This window comes from Gopherus flavomarginatus, chromosome 24 (assembly GCF_025201925.1).
Source record: "Gopherus flavomarginatus isolate rGopFla2 chromosome 24, rGopFla2.mat.asm, whole genome shotgun sequence".
NCBI classification, from domain to species: Eukaryota; Metazoa; Chordata; order Testudines; family Testudinidae; genus Gopherus; species Gopherus flavomarginatus.
This window is the reverse complement of record NC_066640.1, coordinates 16686142-16711157: the sequence shown is the minus strand read 5'-3', so window position 1 is coordinate 16711157 and position 25016 is coordinate 16686142. Positions and strand designations below refer to the sequence as shown.

The 25016-nt window shown below is 42.1% G+C and overlaps 2 protein-coding genes and 1 long non-coding RNA gene across 3 annotated transcripts; 2 read left to right on the top strand and 1 right to left on the bottom strand.

Moving 5' to 3' along the window:
- The first annotated feature begins 828 nt into the window (after window positions 1–828).
- On the top strand, window positions 829–6232 carry LOC127040188 (uncharacterized). The gene is made up of 2 exons (XR_007771396.1): window positions 829–2717; window positions 3911–6232. It is a non-coding gene; the product is annotated as an uncharacterized LOC127040188 (long non-coding RNA).
- On the bottom strand, window positions 5745–12211 carry CIB3 (calcium and integrin binding family member 3). The gene is made up of 4 exons (XM_050934033.1): window positions 12112–12211; window positions 10188–10335; window positions 6578–6773; window positions 5745–5820 (listed from the first exon to the last, which is right to left on the bottom strand). The coding sequence occupies exons 1-4, from the start codon at window positions 12124–12126 to the stop codon at window positions 5799–5801; spliced, it is 381 nt and encodes a 126-aa protein (XP_050789990.1). The 5' UTR covers window positions 12127–12211; the 3' UTR covers window positions 5745–5798.
- An 8544-nt stretch (window positions 12212–20755) lies between these two features.
- On the top strand, window positions 20756–24048 carry FAM32A (family with sequence similarity 32 member A). The gene is made up of 4 exons (XM_050934030.1): window positions 20756–20883; window positions 20979–21120; window positions 21362–21415; window positions 23590–24048. Exons 1-4 carry the CDS (start codon window positions 20807–20809, stop codon window positions 23656–23658), a joined length of 342 nt encoding a protein of 113 aa, XP_050789987.1. The 5' UTR covers window positions 20756–20806; the 3' UTR covers window positions 23659–24048.
- The last annotated feature ends 968 nt before the right edge of the window (window positions 24049–25016 follow it).

Genomic DNA, 25016 nt, shown 5'->3' with positions numbered 1-25016 from the left:
AGATAATACCTCCCCCACCTTCTCTCTCTAGCACTCATGGTGAGCTTTTGTTAACACCTGCAAGTATAAAATAGAACCTGCTAATACCAAAGTCTGATTCACTGAACCTCAGTTGATTATCATGTTCCTTTATGTCATGAATCCTCATGCTGCTCAGTGTCCTGAATTAAATATTCTGATTCAACAGGAGCATTTGAAGGTGAGAAGCATTGTGTGCTTTCCCATATTAGTTAGAAAGACCTTTTTAATTGTCTCTTTCAGATAGGCTATACAATCAGTTAACAGTTATAATCAACCTCATGAATGCCTTAACCATGAAATAACTTCAGCCCAAAGTCACTTGAGTTAATAATATTTAACTGGTGGATGTTCGGTTAATGTAGACCAGCACCTGAATAAGGAACTCCATCTACCTTTTGCCCTATCCAAAGCTTGCATTTCATGTCTTTATTTGTTGATATAATAAAACATACCATGTCTTTTGTCTACTGGACTTTATAACATTGAGATTACCCTATTGTATTCTGGTTTGTTTCCTGGGATACAAAACAAGCAGCACAACTACTTTTTATTCAAATTTACTTCCTTTAGTATTCAGAAATCTACTTCCTGGAATTCTTAAACAAATATTTCACCAAGGAAACTCACTGATGTAAGGCCTTACCCATCTGAGACATGCTGTCAGGGTTCCCTCCCCACTCTGGGGTACAGATGTGGGAACCTGCATGAAAGACCCCCCTCAAGCTTATTTCTACCAGCTTAGGTTAAAAACTCCCCTGTTCCTTGGATTAAGTAACACTGCCACCACCAATTGATTTGAACTAACATTTAGCCAATATTTTATTGAAATAATTCCAGATAGCTGAGACTGATTAGCAAAAGCCTGGATCCCCAGGAATATTTTGTCATATATTGCTTTTGCAGTGTCTCGCAGTAACCTTTTTAGCACGTCTTAAAACTGTCAAGATCTGTTGTCTCTGATGGCATCTTACAGATATTCTCCGTCCAACTTGTTGCCAGTGTCTCTCTCACTAGCTGTGAGGTTGTTGTAGTTCTGACTACACCGTCAATTTTAATAAATATGATTTCTGCTCCTAACAGACCGGCACCTTAGCTGCTGGCGGGAGAAGAGGCCCAGAAGCAGATTTACAGGCTATCTTTCAGGCATTCAGATCTCGTAGTGGAGGGTGTGGTATAAGAACCTGAATAGAATAGGATTCCAATTCTTTGTCTGAGCCTAAAAACCTGTTGATTTAGCATAACAAATGGTTTTTTTTAATACAATTTTTACTGTCTGCTCAGCTACTATTTTTCATATTTAAATATTTTGGTTGTTTTAGAAAAAGGTTTACAGTGACCTGCAACGGGAAATCATATATTTGGGACCTTCCTTCCTTTGTGACATATAAAGTAGATCTGAAAGGTTTTATTTAAATTTCAACTTTTTTTTCCTTTTTTAAAATTTTGTTAACATTAGAAATATCAGGTCTCTTCTTCCCTGTTCTGCTGGAAGAGTATATGCAACAGGGAGGAACCAATGCAAATATAATAGCACAAGAGTATGAAAATATAACAGTTGAGTAGGGAAGGGATTTTTAGTCAGTTTTGAACACCCATTTAATTCAAACTTGATACATGCTTAGGGTAAAAAGCTGAAGCTTCAGTCACCCTCACCCCTTCAATTGAGGCTGAAAAAAGAACTGGAACAGGAGTTTAATTTATCAAGAGTCCTCTGGTTTAAAACGTTGCAGACAACATTTGATGTTCTGTAGGGGAAAAAAACAATCAGAAAAAATCTTTCCAAATCTCTTTGTCATCTCTGTTGTATGAGCACTTCATAAGTATTAATGGACTTATCCTCACATCACTGGAGTGAGCTGGGGAAGTATTATCACCATTTTACAAATGAGGAACTGAGGTACAGGAATGGAAAAATTTGCCCGAGACAACCCAAGAAATCTATGGTAGAGCCAGGAATGGAAGCAGATCCCATGAGTCTCAGTCTAGCACCTTAACCACAAGACCATCCTTCTTCAGTCCTGCTTTGTATGGCTTCTGTTTTCAATAATTGTTGTACAGCCCTAGAGCCTGGGAAATAGGTACTTAGATATTTGTTGCTCTAAATATTTTACAAATCACCGTAAAACAGTAAAAGGCCCAAGCACAATTTTTCTTCTGCTGGTTACCTTCTAAAAATTACACAGACAAGATAATGACTTTAAGAGCTATTGACAGCACAACAAAATCATTTGAGGACATTTTTTATGTATAAGAAGTAGTTTAATAATGTGCATAACAGACACTGTAGAGTAACAGCCTGTTACAATTTGTTTTCCAACTTGTTTAGAACTCAAAACAGGCAGTTGACTTCACAAACTCAATGTAGTGCAGAGTGGCCAAGGGATTCAGCTGTAAAAATCAGGACTTTTTGTGGGAAAAATGGGACCACGATTACAATGAAAAGTTCTTTAATAAAGTGAAATCCATTCTCCTGGGCTCTAATGCACCAAATCAAAAACTCTATTCGTGATGATAATATCTTTATCCATTTTCTTCTAGTGCCCTGTCCATGCTTCCTCACTGAGGAGTTAAATAATGGATGGTTCATTATTTCAGGAAAGATTACAAAATATAAGACATTGGAAGACTTGGTGGACTTTCATAAACATAGTTCTATTAGACCTTACAATGAACTGTTAATCCAACTATGTGGATAGGTAAGTCAAGTGGGAATGTGCCTCATCTTTTGTTTTTGCCCTAGAGTAGAGTACTGTAACTGTATTTTACTTATGGTGCAGAAACAATATAAACTGCTCCTGGGTCTGTGAACATAAGGAAGAAATGATATTGTTGCAGCTTTCAGTAATCATACAGTGCCACTTGCTGGTGATAAAGGTGGTGCGACTAATGTGTGGTTGATGCTTATTAAAATCCTAGATAACTTTGTTCTGAGTCAGCCTCTCTGGAAACTGTTAAGTGATATACAGAAGGGCTGTTGAGTGCTGAGAAACCACAGACCTGCAGTAGCAAAGGCTGGATACAGAAATAGAGCTTGAGAAGAGATGCAGGACCAGGAATTCCCCTCCCCGATCCCTCAGACAGGCTTTTAAAATTTGTTTTATTAATGAGAAAATGAGCTAGTATGTGGTGCTCGGCTTTCCAGGCTGCATCCCTGCTTTCATTTTCTAATATTAACTTGAGCCATTATTTATATTCAGGGTCCCCAGTATTCAGTGATGCTGTAGCAATGGAATTTGCCATGGAATTGTGCTCCAGAATCACATTTTTTTAATTAAAAAAAATGAGAAGCAATTGTAATAAATGAAGTGATGTCTGCCTTCATCTACAGACAGGCTGAACCAGTAGCTCTAAGGGGGATGTGAACTGCCCCATTCATCTCAACAATGTTTATCAAAACATAACAACTATAATTTGTCAATTTAAAAAAATATTTAATTGGCCCCTCTAACAGAAACATGCAGCAAATGTGCTTATCCCACAGCCCTAAACAACCTTCCATAATTCCCCAGCTGTCCCCTAACCTTCTCCCAAAACCCCCACCTTCACTCCTGACAACTTCTGCGAAGCAACTAAGCATTTTCAATACAAAATTTTGCAGCACATCAAAAATTTACCCTGTCCTTGCATTTTTAAATGAATGAAATTTAATACCAAATTAAACAACACAAGAAGTTTGTTCCAATTGAATTACTCATTTTCACATATGATTCAGTTAAAAAAAAAAAATCCAATTTTACATGTATCTGAAGCAAAGACCAAATTTTCAGTCTGCTGCACTAGAACACCGCAGATTCCAGGCTCAGGTTCCTTGACATATTCTGCAGGTCACAGAGCACGTAGAGTCTTGTTCATAGTCTTATTCACTGTTGTCTATTTTTTTTCTTTTCAGGAGAGTGATTAAAATACTGATTATGAATAATTGTTTTCTCACATGGTTATTTTAAATAATGATATGAGTTGTGCAAATCTCTTAGTGGCTTTGCTCCCTGAGAATCTGACTGAAACCAGTGGCTGCATTTCAGGATTCACGCTAGCACAGCAAAACTATTCCAGGAAACAGAACAATAATGCAACTTAATCTTCCATCAGATCAGGAAGCTCCCCCACTCCCACCCAGGACAGTGGCATCCAAATGATTCTTCAACATTAGTGACAAAGAACCTTCTTCAACACAAACTGATTGTCCTAGCTGCAGTTTGAATGGACTTCATGCTCCAGTTACAGAAAAAATGAAGTCTGAGTCAAATATATCTAGTAAGATAGATTTAATATGTGTAATTAGACTATCAAATTTCAAGTTCTCGTTTAAAGCTTTTTGTATTTACAACATGCAAACACAACAAACTATTGATAAAACAATCTGAATTGAGCTATAAATGGAGAAAACATCAAAACTGATGGAAAACAATCTATAATGGATTAGGAAGAATATACTAGGATATTTAAGGAGGATCATGGATTAAGATTGAATTTACCTTTAGATACAATAAAAGATGCGAATTCGTGTCCTCTATATATTTTTTGTAACATCTTAAAGCATTAACCTTCAGCAGCATCTGTGGAGCAATTCCACTTAATCTTGGAGGATTTCTCTAGCACTAGAAAAAACTAAGGATGGCTTTTAAAGTGGAATAGTCAGATAAAGACTTGATAGTAGTGTACCAGGTAGGATACTGTATTTGCCTAACACATTGCTGGAAAGTTATACACCTCTACCCTGATATAACGTGACCCAATATAACACAGGTTTGCAAACAACGCGGTAAAGCAGCAGATCAGCGCATCAGCTCCTAGCCACAGCGCTCTGCTTCTCGCCACCAGTGAGTGTGGGGAGACTGGGGAAAGGACACACCTGCAGTGGGAAGCGGAGCGCACTGCTGGGAGCTGGTGGAGTGGAGCGGGCTGGGGATGGGCTGCTCCGCTTCCTCTGCTGCTGGTAGGTGATGGACCTTCCCCCCCACCCCAGCGACATGGCTGGGGCCGGCCACAGTGCTCTGCTTCCCGCCGCAGGTGAGTATGTGGGGGGGGGGGGCATCCTTTCCCCAACCTCCCTGCATTCACCAGCAGAAGCACAGCACCGTGGCCAGGAGCTTGCGGAGTGGAGCGGGTTGGGGCCTACCTGCTCTGCTTCCCGCCGCTGCTGCTGAGTACCTGTCAGGTGGATGAGGGTGTGAATAGGGGTCAGGGAAGTCAGGGGACAGGGAGCAGGAGGGTTGGGTGGAGGTGGAGTCCTGGGAGTGATTAGGGATGGGGGTCTTTGGAGGGGGAGGTCAGGGGACAAGGAGCAGAGGGTCCAAAGTAAGTTCAATATAACGCGGTCTCACCTATAGCGCAGTAAGATTTTTTGGTTCCGGAGAACTGCGTTATATCGGGGTAGAGGTGTATATTTTTTGTACGTTCTTTTTAGGGCCTGGCTCACTCTGAACGACAAAAAATAGCTAATTCTGAAAATGACAGCATGTGGTGCTACATGTATTCTCCATTACTGCATTACAGATCAGATCTGCTCAGGCTGTAAATCAAAACAAGACTTTTTTAAAAGATATTTTATTGGCCAAAAAAAACTTCTGCTAAATTACAAAGGGAAATCTTGATGAATTGTATCTTCTAAAGATTTAAACAAGACAAAACAAGACTTTTCTCCCTTGCTCTTCAGTGTCTGAAAATCCTTATTTGGTCCGCTTTATTTATCTCTTTCATATGAGCAGTAACCTCAAGCAAAAGGTAATGACATATTGCAGACTCAAGTTGCAGTTCTCATCTCTCTTTCACCAGATTCAGATTCGAATGTGAAATGTACTATTTACACAAAAGAAAGAAAATAACTTGTGTGGCTTTTCATGTGTAGATCTAAAAACACTTCACTAAGGCTGAATAAACTAAACTAACAGCTGAAAGCCAAGTGCTAGGACTGTGTTATAAGTCGATGATTGTTTCATAGACACATTTTTTTGGTATCTGGTATTCTTATGTAACTGAAACACTTCATAAGATAAGACAGAAGTCAGAAACTGAGTCTGGAGAGAAAAGTATAATTGAGTGTATGCTGAATAGTAATCTTTATGAATGGTAATTCAATGTATTGTGTGACAGAGATCCAGTCATCCTTAACTTGGGTACACTTTATTTTATTTTCTGGTTTGGGGCTAAGAATTTAAAATGCTGAAGTTTGAAGAATCTTATGATACAATTAAAAATTCTTTAATTTTAAGACTGTTTCCATTGGATTGTTGCCAACTCTTCCAAATCTATCATGAGTCTCTCAGTATTCTGCAAATCTCATCTCCTGGAGTCATGGGCTAGTCTCTCTCTCTGTCTCTCTCTCTCTCTCTCATATATATATAATTTTTTTTAAGCAAGTTACTAGCACTTCTGGGTGTGGAGAAAAGTTGTAAAACATGGTCTGTGGTTCAATAAACAAAAGGCAAATAAAAACCCAAAGCATTTTTTAATCTTGATAATGTGGGGAGATGGGGATTATTGACTCATGTTTTTTGAATGGTTAAGGTTGGGAATGGTGGAACTGAATGTCAGACAGGGAAGTTTTTACTGTTACCTGAGGAAATCAGGAGCTCGTGCTATCATGTGCTGAAAATCTTCCACAGAGAGTCTGCCATCATTGTCTTGATCAGTTTCATCAATCACCTTATCACAAACAAGACAAACCTCCTCTGGGGTAAGTTCATTTCGGGTCAGTTTGTTAACAGTTTTCTCCAAGTCTGATTTGCATATGTAATCATCATTGTTAAAATCTGTCAAAGGAAACAGAATTAATAAATTCAACATTACAAGAGCTGTCCTCTACATGTCTCCCAGCCAGCCCCACAGTGAAAAGCTGTGTGTGTGATTCATTATCAAATCCCAATACCTCTGAATAATGGGACTCCCAAATAGAATTTTAGAATTGTGCACTCATCACAATTTTTAATTTGCATTTATAAAATTACTTAAAAGGCACTGTAATGGGGTTCCTGCCACGCACTGGCCTTGAGAGGGTTAAAACCAGCCTAGGGAGGCTGAGGGGCAGGCAGCCAGTTAGGGTGAGGGCTGTAGATAATTAGGGTGGTAGCTGGACCAGCCAATGAGGGCTCAGCCAGCCCATATAAAAGGAAGCTACAGACCAGAGCCAGTAAGTTTGCTGCAGGGGGCTCCTGATGGGCTGTCAGGACTTACAGTGCCCCCCCCCCCCGCCGCATCTATCTCTCTCTCTCTCTCTCTCTCTCTCTCTCATGCACATGCTCGCTCCTGAAGGAGTGGCCCAGCTGTGGGCTGCCAAGCCACTGTGAGGAGTGGCTGGATTCTTGTTGGAGAGAAGAAGAGAGGGAAACAGATAGTGACACAACCAGAGGGCTGTGCCATGAAGCAGATGGTGAGAGAAAGAAGCCGTAATGCACCTGCAGGTGCAGGCAAGGGTGGGAACCACCACCAACCAAGGGTGCAGCTGCTGGGACAGAGCTAATTCCCAAAACACCCAGCAGGAGGTGCCAGTGTGTGAGTGACCCTGTGATAGGCACCGATCCACAAGCTCTGCATACTCAATCATAGGTTAATCCGGCCCTGAGCTTCACACCCTAACAAAATCCCCCCATAAATAGACAAGCAAACTAATATTAATGAACTAAATGCATAATAAAGAACAGTTAAAGGAACTGTTTGATTTCCTTCCCCCTCCTCCCCATGCTGAGTAACTTCCGCTTAAGTGTGCAAAAACAGAACTTGCTGTTCTGTTTGTATTGCATAATAGATTGTTTGGCTTTTGTTGAAATCGAAAGAAAATTCAACTGAAAACAATATTACAAGAAAAACTAAACAACTCCAGTTCTTAAAATTGCCCTATGAGAAACTCTGATAAGGCAAGGCTTTTCAAAGGACCCCATTGGCATTGGGGCAGGCAGAACTTTTCCAAGCAGCCTAATAGTTTTTTCCTAAATGCTGCTTCCTCCAGTCATGAGGATTGGAGATGAAATAACTGCTCTGGATGAAGCACCAGGAATTCTCCAGCAGATGTCAGACTCTGATCAGTTGCATCCTCCAATCCCAGTAAAACCAGATCAGAGCCACTCAAGTGCTTAATTAAAGGAAATTTTAAAAGGGGAAGGAGAAATACCAAGAGAATCTAACAAGAAAGGATTAAATGGCAAGACAAAACTAATTAAAAATGTGTATGTGCCAGAGGATGTAGGACCTGCCAACTTGTTTTATGGTAAGAAAAATTTAAAAGTCACAACCTAGCTATCTGCATCCAGCAGAGATGGAAACTCAGAATATGCAGCAGAATGAGAGCCAGCTACTATAGAAAGGAACCATGGAAAAGATCAAAACTTGATCATTGTATTTAATTTAAAGAGAGAAATCCTTGGGGTTTTTGACATACCAGCATTGGAAACATTCTTGGTGGATGGGAACTCCCAGAGGTAAGTAGGAAATGAGTCACATTGTCTTCCACTCTCCTCCCTAGCTCCCCACCCCCTCAATGGGCTTTCTGGTCAAAGACACCACTGTTAAATGTTATGGAAATCTTACATGGATGGGCTAAAGTACTCTACCATGTGAGATGCATGGATGGCCAGGAAGTGCATATCTGAACATGCCAGTTAAGCCAGTCAGGGACCCAGAAGTCCTGGACATAGCAAAGTAGTTGGTACTGGATAGCAAGTACTGATGACAGGTTGACCAGAATAGTCAAAGGACAGAATTGTTTTCATAATATGTAGCTTTCTCTGTAACTAAGCTAAAAAGGCCATATATAGTTTAGCTCATGAGAAGTGTAAATCTTGATATGTTAAGCAAACTGCTTCTTTTAATTCCATTTCCTCTGTTTTTAATCAATCTTGATTTTGGTCATGATTACTGGTCACAAATGATTACTGGTGATCACTCATGATTACTGGGTAATGTCACACAGTCCATAGAGAAAAGAAAACCTTGTAACTGCTAAGGCGAGGTGCTGCTGGTTGAAGAATTTATAGAACCTACATATCCTTCTCAGGCTTGGGCTACAGTTAAATTTTTACCAGTATAACTCTTTCAATTAGGGGTGTGTTTGTTTCCAGACACTCTTATACAGTTAAATAGTAAAAGCCTTAGGTTATGTGTATGCTGTCCCGCAGTTCAGCCTACGGGGATGAGCACAACCTTGCACACCAAAGTCCTGCACTGTAACTCCCCTGTGTGGACATTGTGGGCGCAAACAATAAGTTTCCTAGTAGCACTGTTTGAAGAGGATTATATTAATGTGAACTAGGAACATTTTAGTTCATGCCTGCAGCAGCCACACAGGGGAATTACAGCACAGAACTTTGATGCATATTGCTGTTCACATGCCTGTAGTCCAAACTGTGAGGTAGTATACACAAGCAACTAATATGGACAGACTTATACTGGTACAAAGCTGACTTATACCATTATGGCTGTTCCCCTTCTTTTACGGGAACAAGTTATGCTGCTATAAGCACTTTTATATTGCTATCACTGTGTCTCTGGAGAGACCAGGGGTTGGGGGACGGAATAAGTTTTCACTACACTAGTATAGGTTTCCAAAAGGGCCTATATGGGATAAGTACTATGTGTATTCAAACAAATTCTTGAAATGGAGGTTATGCATTATCACCATGATCAGTTCTCAAAGTTTCAGGCCTTAGCAAATTCTTTAGGTTCTGTTGTGAACCCTCCAGTAACTGAGGGCAGCTCGACAGAAGTTTGAGGCTTGGTCTACACTAGGAACGTACGTCAGTATAACTATGTTGCTCGGCAATATGGAAAATCCACACTCCTGAACTACATAGTTTTACCAACACCCACTCATCCCCCTGCTGTAGACAGCATTGCATCAATGGGAAGGCTTCTCCTGCTGACATAGCTACCGCCTCTTGGGGAGGTAGAGTACCTACACCAACATGAGACGCTCACCCATTGGTGCAGGTAGCGTCTTCACTGAAGTCTTCACTCTTCATAGAGTTGTACATGTAGACCTGCCTTAAGAGAGAGGACCTCCTTGGCTGTGATGATGAGGGCCATCTAAGTACGAAAGTACATACACAGTCACAGACCCAACTGAGATGGCAGTTTGCAGTGCACATCTTAAGTGCTCTTGCATCAAAGACCCTTGAGTCAAATACAGCACAGGATTACCTCCAAACTTTACTATCTATGCCTGTTTCACTCACCGTAAATTTTAAAGGCATAATAAGCTTTGAGGTCTCTGGGAGCCATTTCACTCAGCACTGAAAACATGTCCAAAAAGTCATCTAAAGTCATGTTGCCCTCTCCATCCTCTGAGAAAACTTCTGCTATCCGTTGACGGAATGGATTGTCCTGTGGAACAAGGATGCAGGATAAAATGGGTCAATCTTTACTATCATTTATCAAGGGTTCTCATACTTTTGTACTGGGGACCCCTTTCACATAGCAAGCCTCTGAGTGCAACCCCCACCATATACATTAAAAACACTTTTTAATATATTTAACACTATTATAAATGCTGGAGGCACAGCAGAGTTTGGGGTGGAGCCTGACAGCTCACAACCTCCCATGTAATTTCATGACCCCCTAAGGAGTCCCAACCCCCAGTTGGAGAACCCCTGTGTGATGGGTTTGGTCACAGAAACCTCCCGGGAGCTGCCAACTGGCGTGCCAAGACTACCTCTGCTCCTGTTTTACCTGCCAGCTCAGGACTCCAGCACCCTGTCTTGCTGAGCCAGACACTCCTGTCTGCTCCAACACAGACCCAGGGTTGGAATTACTTGCCCCAAAGCTGCAGGTTTACCTGAAAACAGCTCACAGAAGTGTGCTTGTCTGTAGCACTCAGATGCCCAACTCCCAATAGGGTCTAAACCCAAATAAATCTGTTTTACCCTGTATAAAGCTTATGCAGGGTAAACTCATAAATTGTTCACCCGCTATAACACTGATAGAGAGATATGCACAGTTGTTTGCTCCCTCAGGTATTAATACATACTCTGAATTAATTAATAAGTAAAAAGTGATTTTATTAAATACAGAAAGTAGGATTTAAGTGGTTCCAAGTAGTAACAGACAGAACAAAGTAAATCACCAAGCAAAATAAAATAAAATGTGCAAATCTATGTTTAATCAAACTGAATACAGATAATCTCACCCTCAGAGATGCTTCAGTAAGTTTTTTCTCCAGACCGGACACCTTCCAGGCCTGGGCACAATTCTTTCCCCTGGTACAGCTCTTGTTCCAGCTCAGATGGTAGCTAAGGGATTCTTCATGATGGCTCCTCCCCATTTGTTCTGTTCCACCCCTTTATATATCTTTTGCATAAGGTGGGAATCCTTTGTCTCTCTCTGGGTTTCCACCCCCCCCTCACTGAAAAAGCACCAGGTTAAAGATGGATTCCAGTTCATGTGACATGATCAAGCCTTCATTCCTGCCAGCCTGACTCACAGGAAGGTTTGCTTGCAAACAGAGCCCCAGTCAATTATCCTGGTTGATGGGAGCCATTAAGATTCCAAACCACCATTAATGGCCCACACTTTGCATAATTACAATAGGCCCTCAGAGTTGTATTTCATATTTCTAGTCCCAGATACAAGAGTGGTACGTTTATACAGTTAGGATGATCACTCTCAGTAGATTATAAGCTTTGTAATGATACTTTACAAGAGACCTTTTGCATGAAGCATATTCCAGTTACATTATATTCACTTATTACCATATTTTTATAAAACCATATAGACTGCACAATGTCACACCCTGATTTATGTCAAGGCATCTGATGGACTCAGTAGTAGCCCAGCTCCAGTTTTGCCCTCTCTTTATTTTAACCCAGGTGTGGCAGACAAACACCCCCTTGCTCTGCTACTCTTTTGTGTTCCAAGGTTGACTCAGAGACCAGCAGGCCCAGCATCAGCCTTCTCTACTCTACCTGGTGCTTCAACATGTTTTCAAAGACAACTACTGGAAGCTTCCAGAAGGATGTTGGAATTAAAGAGCTATTTGCCAGGGAGCCAGGATTCAGATATCTTTCAGCCTCCTGGTAATTAGCACAGTATGAATTATTTAGCAGAAGAGACGGAAAGTGAAATGTGGTTCCTCATCTAGCATCTGTGTTCCATGGACTGTACCTTCAGCTCTGCCATGCTGCCAATGAGTTCATAGGGAAGCTTCACATCTGGTTTATCTATGTAACTGAGTGGGACCAGCTGTGGGGCCAGGTCTCGGTATCTGTAAAACAATCTGGAAAGGGAAGGAAAGGCTCAGTATACTCCCGGCTCTAAAAGCAATGTTTGTCTTTTCAATATTGCTCTTTATATTTCACATCATTTAGCAGGGTGGTTACATTTAAATGTCATGTAGTATGCTTGATGAAGGGAGAAACATAGTATTAAATATACTTCTTATATTATATATTAACCAGAAAAGTTATTTTCAGTGTTACATTAAAAAGGGGGTGAAAAAGTCTGTTCAAGAACTAGGCAGCTGTACTATGGAGAACAGAATGACAGAAGCAGTTTTATAACATTATTTAGTAATTTACTACTGCCTCAGTTATGCTTCCATCTCACTTCTGCTAGTCTGACATCGCTCTATCAGCAGCCGTTTTTACATGACTGTATTACTGAGAGGAACAGCCTTCAAAGTTCTCAGTGCTCTAAGACTAATCCAGCTAAAATTCCACTCTGGAGAAAATAAAATAACATAAAACAGTATTTCTAACTATCTGGATTATTACTTCTAAGACAGCAGCCTACAATTTTCCATCCCTCATTCCCCAGCCCCACCCCTAATATCCACCACAGGCACCTTAGCCCTTTGCTGACACTCACTGTGGACTTTCGTCTTGAGAGACCAGAGCTTGCTCCCTCACACTCTCATGCACCTTCCTTGGCCTGCCTATCTTAATCCCCAAACCCTAATCTTTCTAGCCAGCTAGTCCTTTTTACTCTATGATCCAGGTTCTCCCTTTTGCCTCCAGCCCCTTGCCTCCTTCCTAATTATTTATTATTTGTATTACCAAAGCAGCTAGATTCCTCAGTCATGGACCAGGATACAATTGTGATAGGTGCTGTACAAACAGCACAAAAAGACACTCTGCCCCAGTTTACAGTCTATTGGCTGCCACCCAGGGCTGGCTCCAGGCACCAGCCTAGCTAGCAGGTCTTTGGGGCGGCCATGGGGAAGGGGCAGCACATCCAGCTCTTTGGCTGCAATTCGGCAGCGGGTCCCTCACTCCCTCTCGAAGCGAAGGACCTGCCACCGAATTGTCACCGAAGACTGAAGCAGCAGCGGTAGAGCTCCCGCAGACTTTTTTTTTTTTTTTCCTGCTTGGGGTGGCAAAAACCCTGGAGCTGGCCCTGCTGCCACCTATCATGCAGCTGGCTCATGAATGTTTTAGAGGCTGATAAAGAAATTGGCCAGAATGGCAGGAATCACCAAGAACTGAAAATTGTCGATGTTGCAGCTAACTGCCCTGACAGCAGCTTAGGATTCCAGACACTGATCTGCAAACATATTTGCAACGCATTGAAATTTCAGCTGTTTCTTCAGGAGTCCCATGCAATGTGGTAAGAGGACACTTAGCTCAAGCAAACTAGGAACATGGTACCTTTGTGTCTCTTATTAAACTAATTCAGTTGTCAGCCTTAGTAAGTGATAGAATGGCCATTCACATACAGCAAATCCTGATCTTCCTACCCTCTAAAGTTGGTGTGACCTCCAGCGCACCTGATGCAGTTCAGCTGACTGGGGAAGGCAGGCTAGGAGGCTGGAATCCCCTCAGAGGATACACAGCCCCTTCATACTAGGAGCCTCCTTCTAGTGAGGTGCCAGTTGGGGGAGCAGGAGGTGGCTCTGCTACTGCACTATCCTTCCTGTCTTTCCTGAAGAGAGAGAATCTAACTAGGATAGAAACTACAGCACTGCAATCTTTAGATGGTTGTAAAAGCTGCAGAATGGCTCTCCTCCTGCTCTGAAGCCTCTGGGAAAGGATTCCTCCAGCCCCATCCCTATACAATTCCCCCGGTCAAGTCCCTGTGCTTGAAATGGGGTTTGCCCCCATATTGCAGCAATATAACAGGCTCAGTGCCTTGTCAGATTGAAAAGATTTCTATTTTTCATGAGTCAGAGAAGGGCAAATTAAGCCAAACTCTGTCTCAGTTCAACAGCTCTATCTGACTAAACCTAGGAACAAAACTAGGTCAGATCTCTGGGCTCTAGTCTGCTTCCACTCTGCTTTTCTCCGATGGATTCTAAGGGAAAGGGAAGCTTGTAGGTGTTCTGCACAATTTTTTCCTCTGTGCCTGCAGTGGCACCTCAATCGGTGTTTTAGTTTCTTGAACAATCCTTGTTTTCTGCAGGTCCTTGTTCCCTGGATAGAGAAAGTTAATAAAGGCAAGAGATGGCCAAGTTCTTTTTACTAAAAACAAAAGAAAAAATAACAAAACAACCCCGCCACACACACACACTTTTTGTCTTTTAAGTCCTTCTCAAGATATTAGTCACCAGTAGCCTTTTCTATGCACCTCTGCTTCCCGCCAGCCACCCAGGCATTAGTACCCCCGCTTGAAGGCTGCCTTACTTGGCAAGTGTATCTCCAGTTTATGGCCAAAAGAGCTGCCTCATATCAACGTGCATAATCCATACTGGGATGTATGTGAGAAAATGCTGCTCATGGCTCTGTGAGACCATGAATTCTGGGAGAAGCCCTTTTTAGTGATCCCCTCCTAGTGAACAAGGTGATGCAGAGGAGAGAGGGAAGAGTTGCTGGGTTAGAAAAGAGCTGTAAAGCACCGCATGGCATTTTACAAACTAATTTTACAGACAATCTTCTCAGTAATAGTTCATTCCAGCTCCCATTGAAGTCAAGGCCTCTTATTGTGGTTTTAAATATGGATTTAGGTGCCTAAATGAAGGCACGCAACTTTAAACATTTTGGGTATAATAATGACTCATAGATTTTTAAGGTCAGAAGGGACCACTGTGATGCAAATAAGTGATCTTCAAAAGATCTCAAGAGAATTAAGAATGGGGTGCAATAATGGAAATATTTTATGCCTACCTTGCCTTTGAAATGAGCAGACCTTTTCCCCTACAAAAACAAACAAGAAAACCCACAGGTACTAGGAATAGAGAACATCTTCAGGACCATCTAGTCCACCCAGTGGTAGGAGTGTCCTCTACCCTAATCTCTTAGGCTTTCCTTAGATATCTTCTAAAATTTCCCTTCCTTTTTTCTCAGCTTTAAGGTTTAAAAAAATGGGCCTGTTGTAACCTTCAAATGTGGGACTTTATCCTGCATTCTGTTGCCTACCCAAACCTCCCACTGATTTTGTTAGGATTCAGAGCTAAGAAAGGGAGATCTAAAAAATTACCTCAAAAAGTGTTTATTTTTCTCAGTGCTATTTACTTCCATTCTTGCACTAGACTGAGACGACCATTCACAGTTGTCACCAATGAAAATGGTATCAAACAATGGGACAGAATTTTCTAAAGGGTTTCCTATCAATAATAAATACCTTATTCATGATATAATTATGGTCTTGGCCTCTATTCAATACACAAAAACACAAACAGCTTAGGTTTAATTTATTACAGATGTTCACTTCATTTGCATTTTGTGCTGCATAGCACTCATAAACAGAGACCAGGGTGGGCAGCAATAGGAGATCACAGTCTGCTGTAGAAGGGCACTCTACTTTCCAAAGGAATTGGCACATTGATGTTGTGCAGTGACATCCTAAGAAAGAGACAGGTGCTGGAAGTGTTTCTGCTGATTAATTTGCTGCATGATAAATGAGAACCAAAAGCTGATTTCCCCATGCAAAGGGTTGTCCACCACATCAGCAGAATACACTACTATTGTGTGCCGGAACCTGAAAAGTACACTGTGGTACCACTAGGAGATAGGGTGACCAGGTGTCCCAATTTTATAGGGACAGTCCCAATATTTGGGGCTTCTTCTTAGGTAGGCTCCTATTAACCCTGTCATAAACAGATAAGTAAGAGTTAATAGAACAGAAGTACTTCATATCTCTTTTGCCTGTAAAGGGTTAACAAGATCAGTGAGCCTGGCTGTTACCTGACCAGAGGACCAATCAGGGGACAGGATACTTTCAAATCTTGAGGGAGGGAAGCTTTTGTGTGTGCTGTTACAATTTGGCTGTTGTTCTCTCTGGGTTCTGAGAGTGACCAGACGTGCAACCAGGTTTCTCTCCAATCTCTTTGATACAGTCTCTTATATGTCCAGAATAGTGAGTACTAGGTAGATAAGGTGAGTTAGGCTTATGTTTGTTTTCATTATTTGCAAATGTGTATTTGGCGGGAAGGAGTTCAAATTTGTATTTTGCTGAAAGGATTTTAATTTGTACTTGTATACTTAGGCTGGGAGGGTATTCCCAGTGTCTATAGCTGAAAGACCCTGTAACATATTCCATCTTAAATTTACAAAGATAATTTTTACTGTTTTTTCTTTTTTTAATTAAAAGCTTTTCTTGTTTAAGAACCTGATTGTTTTTTTATTCTGGTGAGACCCCAGGGGACTGGGTCTGGATTCACCAGGGAATTTGTGGGGAGAAAGAAGGGAAGGGGGAGAGAAAGGTTAATTTTCTTTCTGTGTTAGGATTACTTTCTCTCTCAGGGAGAGTCTGGGAGGGGGAGAGAGAAGAAGGGGGAAGGTGAATTTTCCTCTCTGTTTTAAGATTCAAGGAGTTTGAATCACAGTGATCTTCCAGGGTAACCCAGGGAGGGGAAGCCTGGGAGAGGCAATGGTGAGGGAAAGGGTTTACTTTCCTTGTGTTAAGATCCAGAGGTTCTGGGTCTTGGGGGTCCCCGGGCAAGGTTTTGGGGGGACCGGAGTGTACCAGGCACTGGAATTCCTGGTTGGTGGCAGCATTACAAGTACGAAGCTGGTAATTGAGCTTAGAGGAATTCATGCTGGTACCCCATCTTTTGGACGCTAATGTTCAGAGTGGGGAATTATACCATGACAAACCTCCACTCCCTGTCCCGATTTTTCACACTTGCTGTCTGGTCACCCTACTAGGAGACCAGGTTCAGGTTGCCAGTTAGAATTCTTGATCTCTCAGCCAATGAGGCATATATTGGATTACAAAAATCACTAAGCCCTTCCTCCTCATTGCCTTGTGCCAAGTTGATTAAAGATCAAATGAATTGGCCAATATGTACCACTTACTGGGAAGATGTTCTAAAATTTCTGGTAATAAGCGATTCGGGCTAACCCAGGCCTTGTGCTCCAATGAGGCACCAGGCTTCAAAATATCACCACAGCTTTTCACATATAAAGTCCTAGTGGGTGGCATCATGTTGTCTCAGCAAAAGCTTTTAGTCTACTTTGATGCTGGCATGATTACTGTGGAATCATTTTTGTGAAATAATTTAATTCCTAATCTTGTTTCATGGGACTTGGGGCTTGCAAAAAAGTCTCAGGAAAATATCATAAATGCAGCTGTGAAAAGTGACAGAAAACAATAGATGCTTTGGAGACAGCATTGCATTGTCAGGACAAAATTAAAAGCTTTCACTTTAGCTTTTGCTCTATTTTAAAGACAAAATGAGCCAATAAAAGTCATGGAAAAGAGCACGTTACAGGGTCAAAGCAGAATGATTTCAAAGCTAGAACAATCCTGCATTTGTAAAGAGATTAAACAGAGGCTCTAATTACATTTTTATACCTCAAATTTCTATAAATCTAAGAAATTATAGTTACCATTAAAAAAACTAAATCTGCATGGCACTAAAATATTTCTTAGGTTACACTATAAAGACAGTAGAACAAGATCATGAACTACTGGGAAAACATTTAATCAAATAGATGGCATATGCCCAGGGTAGCAATATTCTGTGTATCACTTGTTATAAAACAAGGTAGTAGGGCATGAGGCCCTCTGGCAGAGTATTTAGTGAAATACTTAGATGTAACTTGTTATAGTGTTTTGGGTGGAAGTGGTTGGCATATTAATTGAATTATAGATTTTTGTCTTAACTAAAGACATTGAACATGATTTTTGTGCATGTGTGTGTGTATACTCTGCTGTTATCTATCACAATGACACTGTATTAAATCCTACTTAAAACACATTAAAAAGATTACTAAACTCACTAGATGAGTGGCCTGACTTTATTATAATCTCCTTACAGTTTTACAGACAAAAAATGTAGACGCACCTCAGAATTTCTTTCCTTGTAAAGAATGTGCAGTCCTGTAAAATATGGAAAGATATGAAATGTGGTGGCAAATTATTTTTGTTTGTTTTGTTTTTAAACATACACTGGCTCAAAATCTTTCTTGTTGCAAACACACTGATTTCACTGGATTTATATTAATGATGAAGCTGGCCCAAGCTTTATAAACTTTCTGTTTACAATTATAGAGTATTGTTTGACAGTTTCTTCTCATATGAAAAAAAGGTAAAGGGGTATTAAACAGCCATAAACCATTTACTCTAAAGACTTCGGACACCATTTGATAGTCCTAATTAGTGCCATATAACTAAGTGCTGGAGACGGCTTTAAAACAACCTGCCATTATCCTGCATAGTGTCTAATTTGTCTTTTGTTTGTTCTTACCTGATATGCATCCAGCTGCTCTGGAGTGAAAATGGTTTGTTTATTGCCCATTTCTGTTTCTGAATCCTGATTCTTGTCCCATTGCTCTTTCCCCTTAAGTTACCTTTACAGGAAGGCTGAATATTGAGATATGAAAAGCTGCAACAATGAGGTTCAGACAGGGAGGAGGATCAGGTAACTACCTTCCCTGCTTCATGGATTTCAGAATCATAATAGAAGCATTTCATCAAATCTTTAGTCTGAATACATAAGACTCTCATACAGCATCATTCACCTGCTCCCTGTGGGCTCTGCAGAGACTCATATTACAGCATTTAACAAACAACTAACACAATTTCTATCCCTTGTCTCTGAACTAGATAGGGGACTGTGTGGATTTTAGTTTTATGTTTCTAGCAAGTCAATTCACATACCTAATGACTGCTAGGAACTCTCTTTCTTCCTTCAACATTCAGCAACTCACTCTAAAAAAGAATCACAGTGAGTATGGTCCTGAGTCCTTTTCCTGATGTTTATTATAATACACATTCTGCATCATATGCTAATATTAAACTGTATTTTTGACTGTGTACAGCAGCAATACCATACTCAATCTCTCTTTTTTTTTTTAACATCCATCCCATGCCAATTTGGCACACAATGCAGAAACCATTCCTCTGAAATTTACTGCTGCTTCCTTCCATTTGCTCTATGATATTGACATTGACTATTCTGCCCTCACTGCTAAGGTTGCTTCTTAAGGTTTATCTTATTCCTCATTTTTCACACCAGTTGGTTTCCACTTGACACTTTCATGTGTGAGTTTGTGTTGACATCTGGATTACATGACCCAAAAATGTCCAATGCCCACTTCTTATTCTAGTGGAAATGACTGGCATCTCTACATAATTAGTGTCTTTCAACTGAGGTATTGCCAACCTCAAGCATTCAACAGTCATGAGTCAGGTCCTCAAAATCATGAGATTTTGAAAAAAAAGAAACGTTTGGCAGGGGCACTGAAACAATGTGTATAGTGGGGGCACTGAGAGCCATTGAACCGAACTGTAAACCCTGCATATAAAGGAAACCACTTCAAGTCAGGGGGTGCTGCAACACCCTCTGCACTCCTAGTTTCAGCACTTATGAAGTTTGGGGGGGTTCTTATTTGCCTTTGGTTTCTGAGTCTTTAGGGTTCGTTTGCTTCATGTTTTCAAGCTTTTTTTCTTGCAACCATCAGGGCTAGAAAATTACTTAAAAAAATTAAAGCTGAGATTTTCACGTTACCTCCTGATTCCAACAGCTGGGGAGTTAAGAAAAACACCAAACATTATGTATCAGAGGGGTAGCAGTGTTAGTCTGGATCTGTAAAAAGCGACAAAGGGTCCTGTGGCACCTTATAGACTAACAGACATGTTGGAGCATAAGCTCTCATGGGTATTGTTAAGTCTGTTAGCCTATAAGGTGCCACAGGACTCTGTCACTTTTTACTAAGTATTATTAAACTTGAAATAAAATTGTAAGAGATGACAACTGCCAGGACAAAATGAAAGGATGGCACTTCAGTTTCTGCTTGGCTCTAACAGTCAAAGGGAGGACAACGAAAGCCAAGGCATGATTTCAATGCTAGAACAGCCCTGCGTTGGTAAGGAGACAAAACTGATTTCAAAGCAGAAGAAACTGATCCTCTCCCCCAGCCGCCTAGCTCTTAACCCTCCCTCCCACGCTACGCTGTTGTGTGGGCGCCAGCCGGGGGGCTCGCAGAGTCCGAGAGCCTTCGCCACTGCCCAGCTGGGCTCAGTGAGGGGACGCCAGGGAGGTGCTGATTTCTCCTCCCTCGTGCACGACAGAAAGCTCCGTTTGGTTTGGGGTGAGGTTTTTCCTGGGGCGAGTTGTTGTTGTAACGGTCACGGTGCTCAGAGTGGAAAAGCCACCCGCGCACTACACAACACTCCTGTGTCATCCCGGGGAGAGGCCCCGTCCCTCCCCCGGGGCGGTGGCTGCTGACAGCAAAACAAGAGCCCTCAGCCCGGCTCGGCCCTCGGATCCCAAGCGCTGCCCGGCTCCCTGGGCGTCAGCGCCAGCCGTTGCAGCGAGGGAAGAGGCAGGACTGAGCACTGTGCGCATCCCGCGCGGGAGACCTAGCTCCACCCCCTAGATGTTGCCCCGCCCTGTGTCAGGAAGCCCCGCCCATCCGCCCCCGTGCCGTAGTGCGTAACCCGGAAGCGCTCGTGCGCCTGGCCTAGGCCCCGGCGCGGGATGGCGGAATACGAGAGTGTCCAGCGCGCACCGCTGCGATTGAAGGGGAGTGGTGCGGCCCCGGCGCTTGGGAAGCGGTGAGCTGCCCGGGTTTGTCAGGGGGGCTCTCGGCCTCGCGGGGAGGGGGTTCCTTGGCCTCTCCTCTGAAGCTGCCTGGTCTGTTTTGCTCCAGGAAGAAGAAGAAGGCGGCTAAGGACAAAAGCAAAATCCTGGAGCAGATCGTGAGCAGTAAGAAGCAAGAGGAGGAGAAGAAGCGGGCTCTGGACAAGCGGACCCCTGCACAGCTTGCCTATGAGAAGATGCAAGAGAAAAGGGTATGGGGCCAGCTCCTTCTGAGCAGTGCTGGGGGTCTGGCAGGGGTGGTAGAGTAATGGCTGAGGTGTGTTTGGCCCAAGTGCAACTTGCTTTTACTTTAAACTTGCCTAAAGTATATTTTTGTAGCTTGCCCCAAAGCGAAGGTCAAATCTAAGTTGTGAAATGCAGACTCAATGTGTTATGTTCACACATGCAAAACATGAAGTATCACAGCACTGTGCATCTATGTTCAATTTTTAGCAAATGGAAAGAATACTGAAGAAAGCCTCCAAAACTCATAAACAAAGAGTTGAGGTAAGCAATGTTTCCTCTGACTTTTTACATTCATGTGTGGAATTAATTTTGTTACGTGCACCAATATGGAGGTGATGTGTGGCAGGGGTGGGGCCAAGGGATTCAGAGTGTGGGAGGGGGCTTAGTGTGGGCTCTGGGGTGGGGCTGGGGATGAGGGGTTTTGGGTGCAGGAGGGGGTTCAGGCCTGGGCTGGGGGTGAAGGCTCTGGGGTGGGGCCAGGGATGATGGGTTTGGGGTGCAGGCTGCCCTGGGGCTGTGGTGGGGACAGAGGACTTCCCCTAGCCCTCTCTTGCTGAAGCAGGGCTGGGCTAGGGGAGAGGTGCTCTCCCTGGCTGTGGCAGCTCCTCATCTTTGGCTTAAAGACTACTACTGTTATTTTCAGATATGGACTCTATTTAGTTTCCTGAAGATTTGACTACTGCAGTGTCCTCTATACAGGCCTGCACATTACATTGATCCAGAAACTTAAACTGGTACAAAATACAGCAGCCTGCTTAGTAAACAGAACCCCTAGCTTGGGAGCACAGTGAGATGGTAAAACTTGAAGATGATACAGTGTTTTAGGTTCTTCAAATCTAGAGAAGACTGAAGAATTTCATAATGACCTAATAAACTAGGTGAATGGGCAGTACAATGGGCTATGGAATTCAATATTGACAAATGCAAGGTGTAATGCATATGGTACCCATTGCTGGGTTCTAAATTAACTATTAAGTAAGGGGAAAAGTAATCTGCATTGGTATAAAGTGAAGGATTGAAAATATAGAAACTAGTGGCACATCTTCACCTGAAAGACTGTGTTCCGTTCTTGTCACCCTGTCATCCTATCTCAAAATACGTAGCAGATGTAGAGGAGGCTCTAGAGCAGGGGTGGGCAAACTTTTTGGTCTGAGGGCCACATCTGGGTATGGAAATTATATGGTGGGCCATGAATGCTCACAAAATTAACAATTCAGAGATATTCAAATAAACTTTATTTAATAAAGATACATTTTAGTGGAAATAAACATAAAATCTTACTTACTATTATAAATATACCATCATAACAATGTATTCTGATAATTAAACCAAATTTACCTCCTTTCCATGCCCTTTCTCTCTTGCCTGAATTTGTCAGGCATCAGCTTCCAGTCATTGGAACTCATTGAGATTCACCAGCCTCCTGCTCTCAGAAATCTCCTCCTACATAGGTCCCAACAGCCCGCAGCTTTGGAAATCACCACTGAGCACTCACCTAAGCCAACAAGTAACAGGCACGTGGGCTTGCACGTTCTGGGCTCTGACGGCGCATGAGGTGCGTTTGGGTTGTGCAGCCAGAGTAACATGTGTGCCCTCACACCTGTCAGACAGGTCCCGAACACGTGGGAGCGCTGTGTGAGCAGAGCGGGGCAAGCCTCCACTCCCCAGCTGGAGTGGGGCAACGGAGCTCAAGGGCCAGATTAAAAGATTTTGCAGGCTGGACGTGGGCTGTAGTTTTCCCACTTCTGCTCTAGAGACAAGCAGCAGAAGTAGAAGCATTAAGAGACTTGTATATGAAGAGAAAAATGGAGGATTAGGGCTGTTATTGTTTTGGAGAGAAGACAAAGATATTAGTGAGGTATATAAAATAGGTGATATAGAAAGATAAATGTGTTGTTTCTATGTAATCTCTTTAAATACAGGAGAAGTGGAATAGTGAATGAAATTGAAAGGCAACAGATTTACAACTGATAAAAGAAAATTAATCTGTGTAGCTCACAACCACAACTTACTGAAGGCAAGGGTTTTTACCAGGATCAATAAAGGATTAGCCACCTATAAGGATTTCTTAAATGATACAAGGTCAAAAGCCAACCACTGGATGGGAAATTAGGTAGAAACTGTCTTTCTGGGCATTCTGTTCCATAACTGTCCATTGTGGGGTTTCTTGCCCCTTTCTCTGAAGCATCTCTTCATTCCCTCTAAAGCACCTGGCATTGGCCACTGTTGGAAGACAGAATACTGGGCTAGATGCACCATTGGTCTGACCCAGTATGGCTGCTCTTATGTTCTTATTTGGTACTGGCAGACAGTATACTATACCAGTTGTGCTAATGGTTTGATCTGGAATTGCCAAATATAAACATGGTGGAGGAAATAGCAAGGTCAGGTATGTCAGTAATATACAACTTAAAATACTTTTTTTTTCCTCCTAGGATTTCAACAGACACTTGGATGCTCTGACTGAACATTATGACATTCCCAAAGTTAGCTGGACTAAGTGAATGTCTTCTCTTCCACAGTTTTGGATTCTAAGTAGACTTTTTATTCAAAGGAAATGACCGTGCAAATCTCTGCTCTCCAAGTTGGATATTTTATTAATGTTATATAAATGTGCATTCTGGCACTTTTTCATTGTTCATTTGAAACTATGTTCACAGCACAGCCATCTTCTTGAACTACTAGTAAAGGCCCTGAGCCTCCACTCAGGTGCAAGGATATGGATCCTTTGCAGAGCTCTCTGCAGGATCAGGGCTAAAGGTAGTTGATGCTTATTGGAGAAATTTATCTAGTGTATTGTTCTAATATTACCTGGTAGATACCTCTTCTCTTTTTTCCTTTGAAAGGAGAACTTTGACAGTGTCCTACATAATAAACTTCATTTATGAATTCAAGGGATTGTTGTTTGTCTACATCTAGAATTATTCTTAAATATTTCCTTGTTGCATCCTAAAACCCTTCTTAAGCTGCTTGTAGTTCTTCAAAATAACTACAGACCTAGAACTACAAATGAGAAATGCTTATTTACAACCTTTTTTCTGTGACTGGATTACATATGCAAGGGGGAATTATGACACCTAGATGCTACAGTGGCAGTTATCAGCCTCACCCTGCTGAACTGATTTATATTTACAGTTCTTTAGCCCCTTATTCTGTTTTGGATGAACACTAAGTGCCATTCTTGGCTAAAATCTTAACATTTAATTATGAAAACAATTAAAATATTGCTCAATTAATATTAATCGTGGGAGTTAGAACATAAGAATGGCCATACTAGGTCAAACCAAAGGTCCATCTAGCCCAGACTCCTGTCTACTGGCAGTGGCCAATGCCAGATGCCCCAGGGGGAGTGAACCTAACTATGCTTTGAACTTTCAACTTGTTATACACTCACCTTATAGTAATTTAATCTAAAGAGCATTTCCCTAGTTTGCTTATGACAATGTCATGTGGGACGGTGGCAAAAATCTTGCTAAAATCAAGAAATACCATATCTGCCCCTTCCTCACATTAACTAGGCCAGTAACCCTGTCAAAGAAAGGAGAACTCACTAATTGATACAGACAGGACAAAAGGGTGAAGGTTAGAGAGGGTAAAAAGAAAAAGTAGGTAAGAGCACTCTGGTGAACAGTGGTGAACAAAAGCAGAGTTGACCTAGGTTCATCTGTGGGCCGGTGTCTGCCACTCAAACACGTGGGGTGGCAGGAACACCTGCTTCCTCCCCTAAAACGGCTTATGCCACAGTGGGGGAAGTGCAGGTCCAGGCCTAGGGCGCTGCGTCCCTCCAGTCAAGCAGCAAGACAAGAGCCTGTTACTGGTGCGAGGCCCCGCCCACCACAGCGCTGTCCCGCGAGTCTCTGCC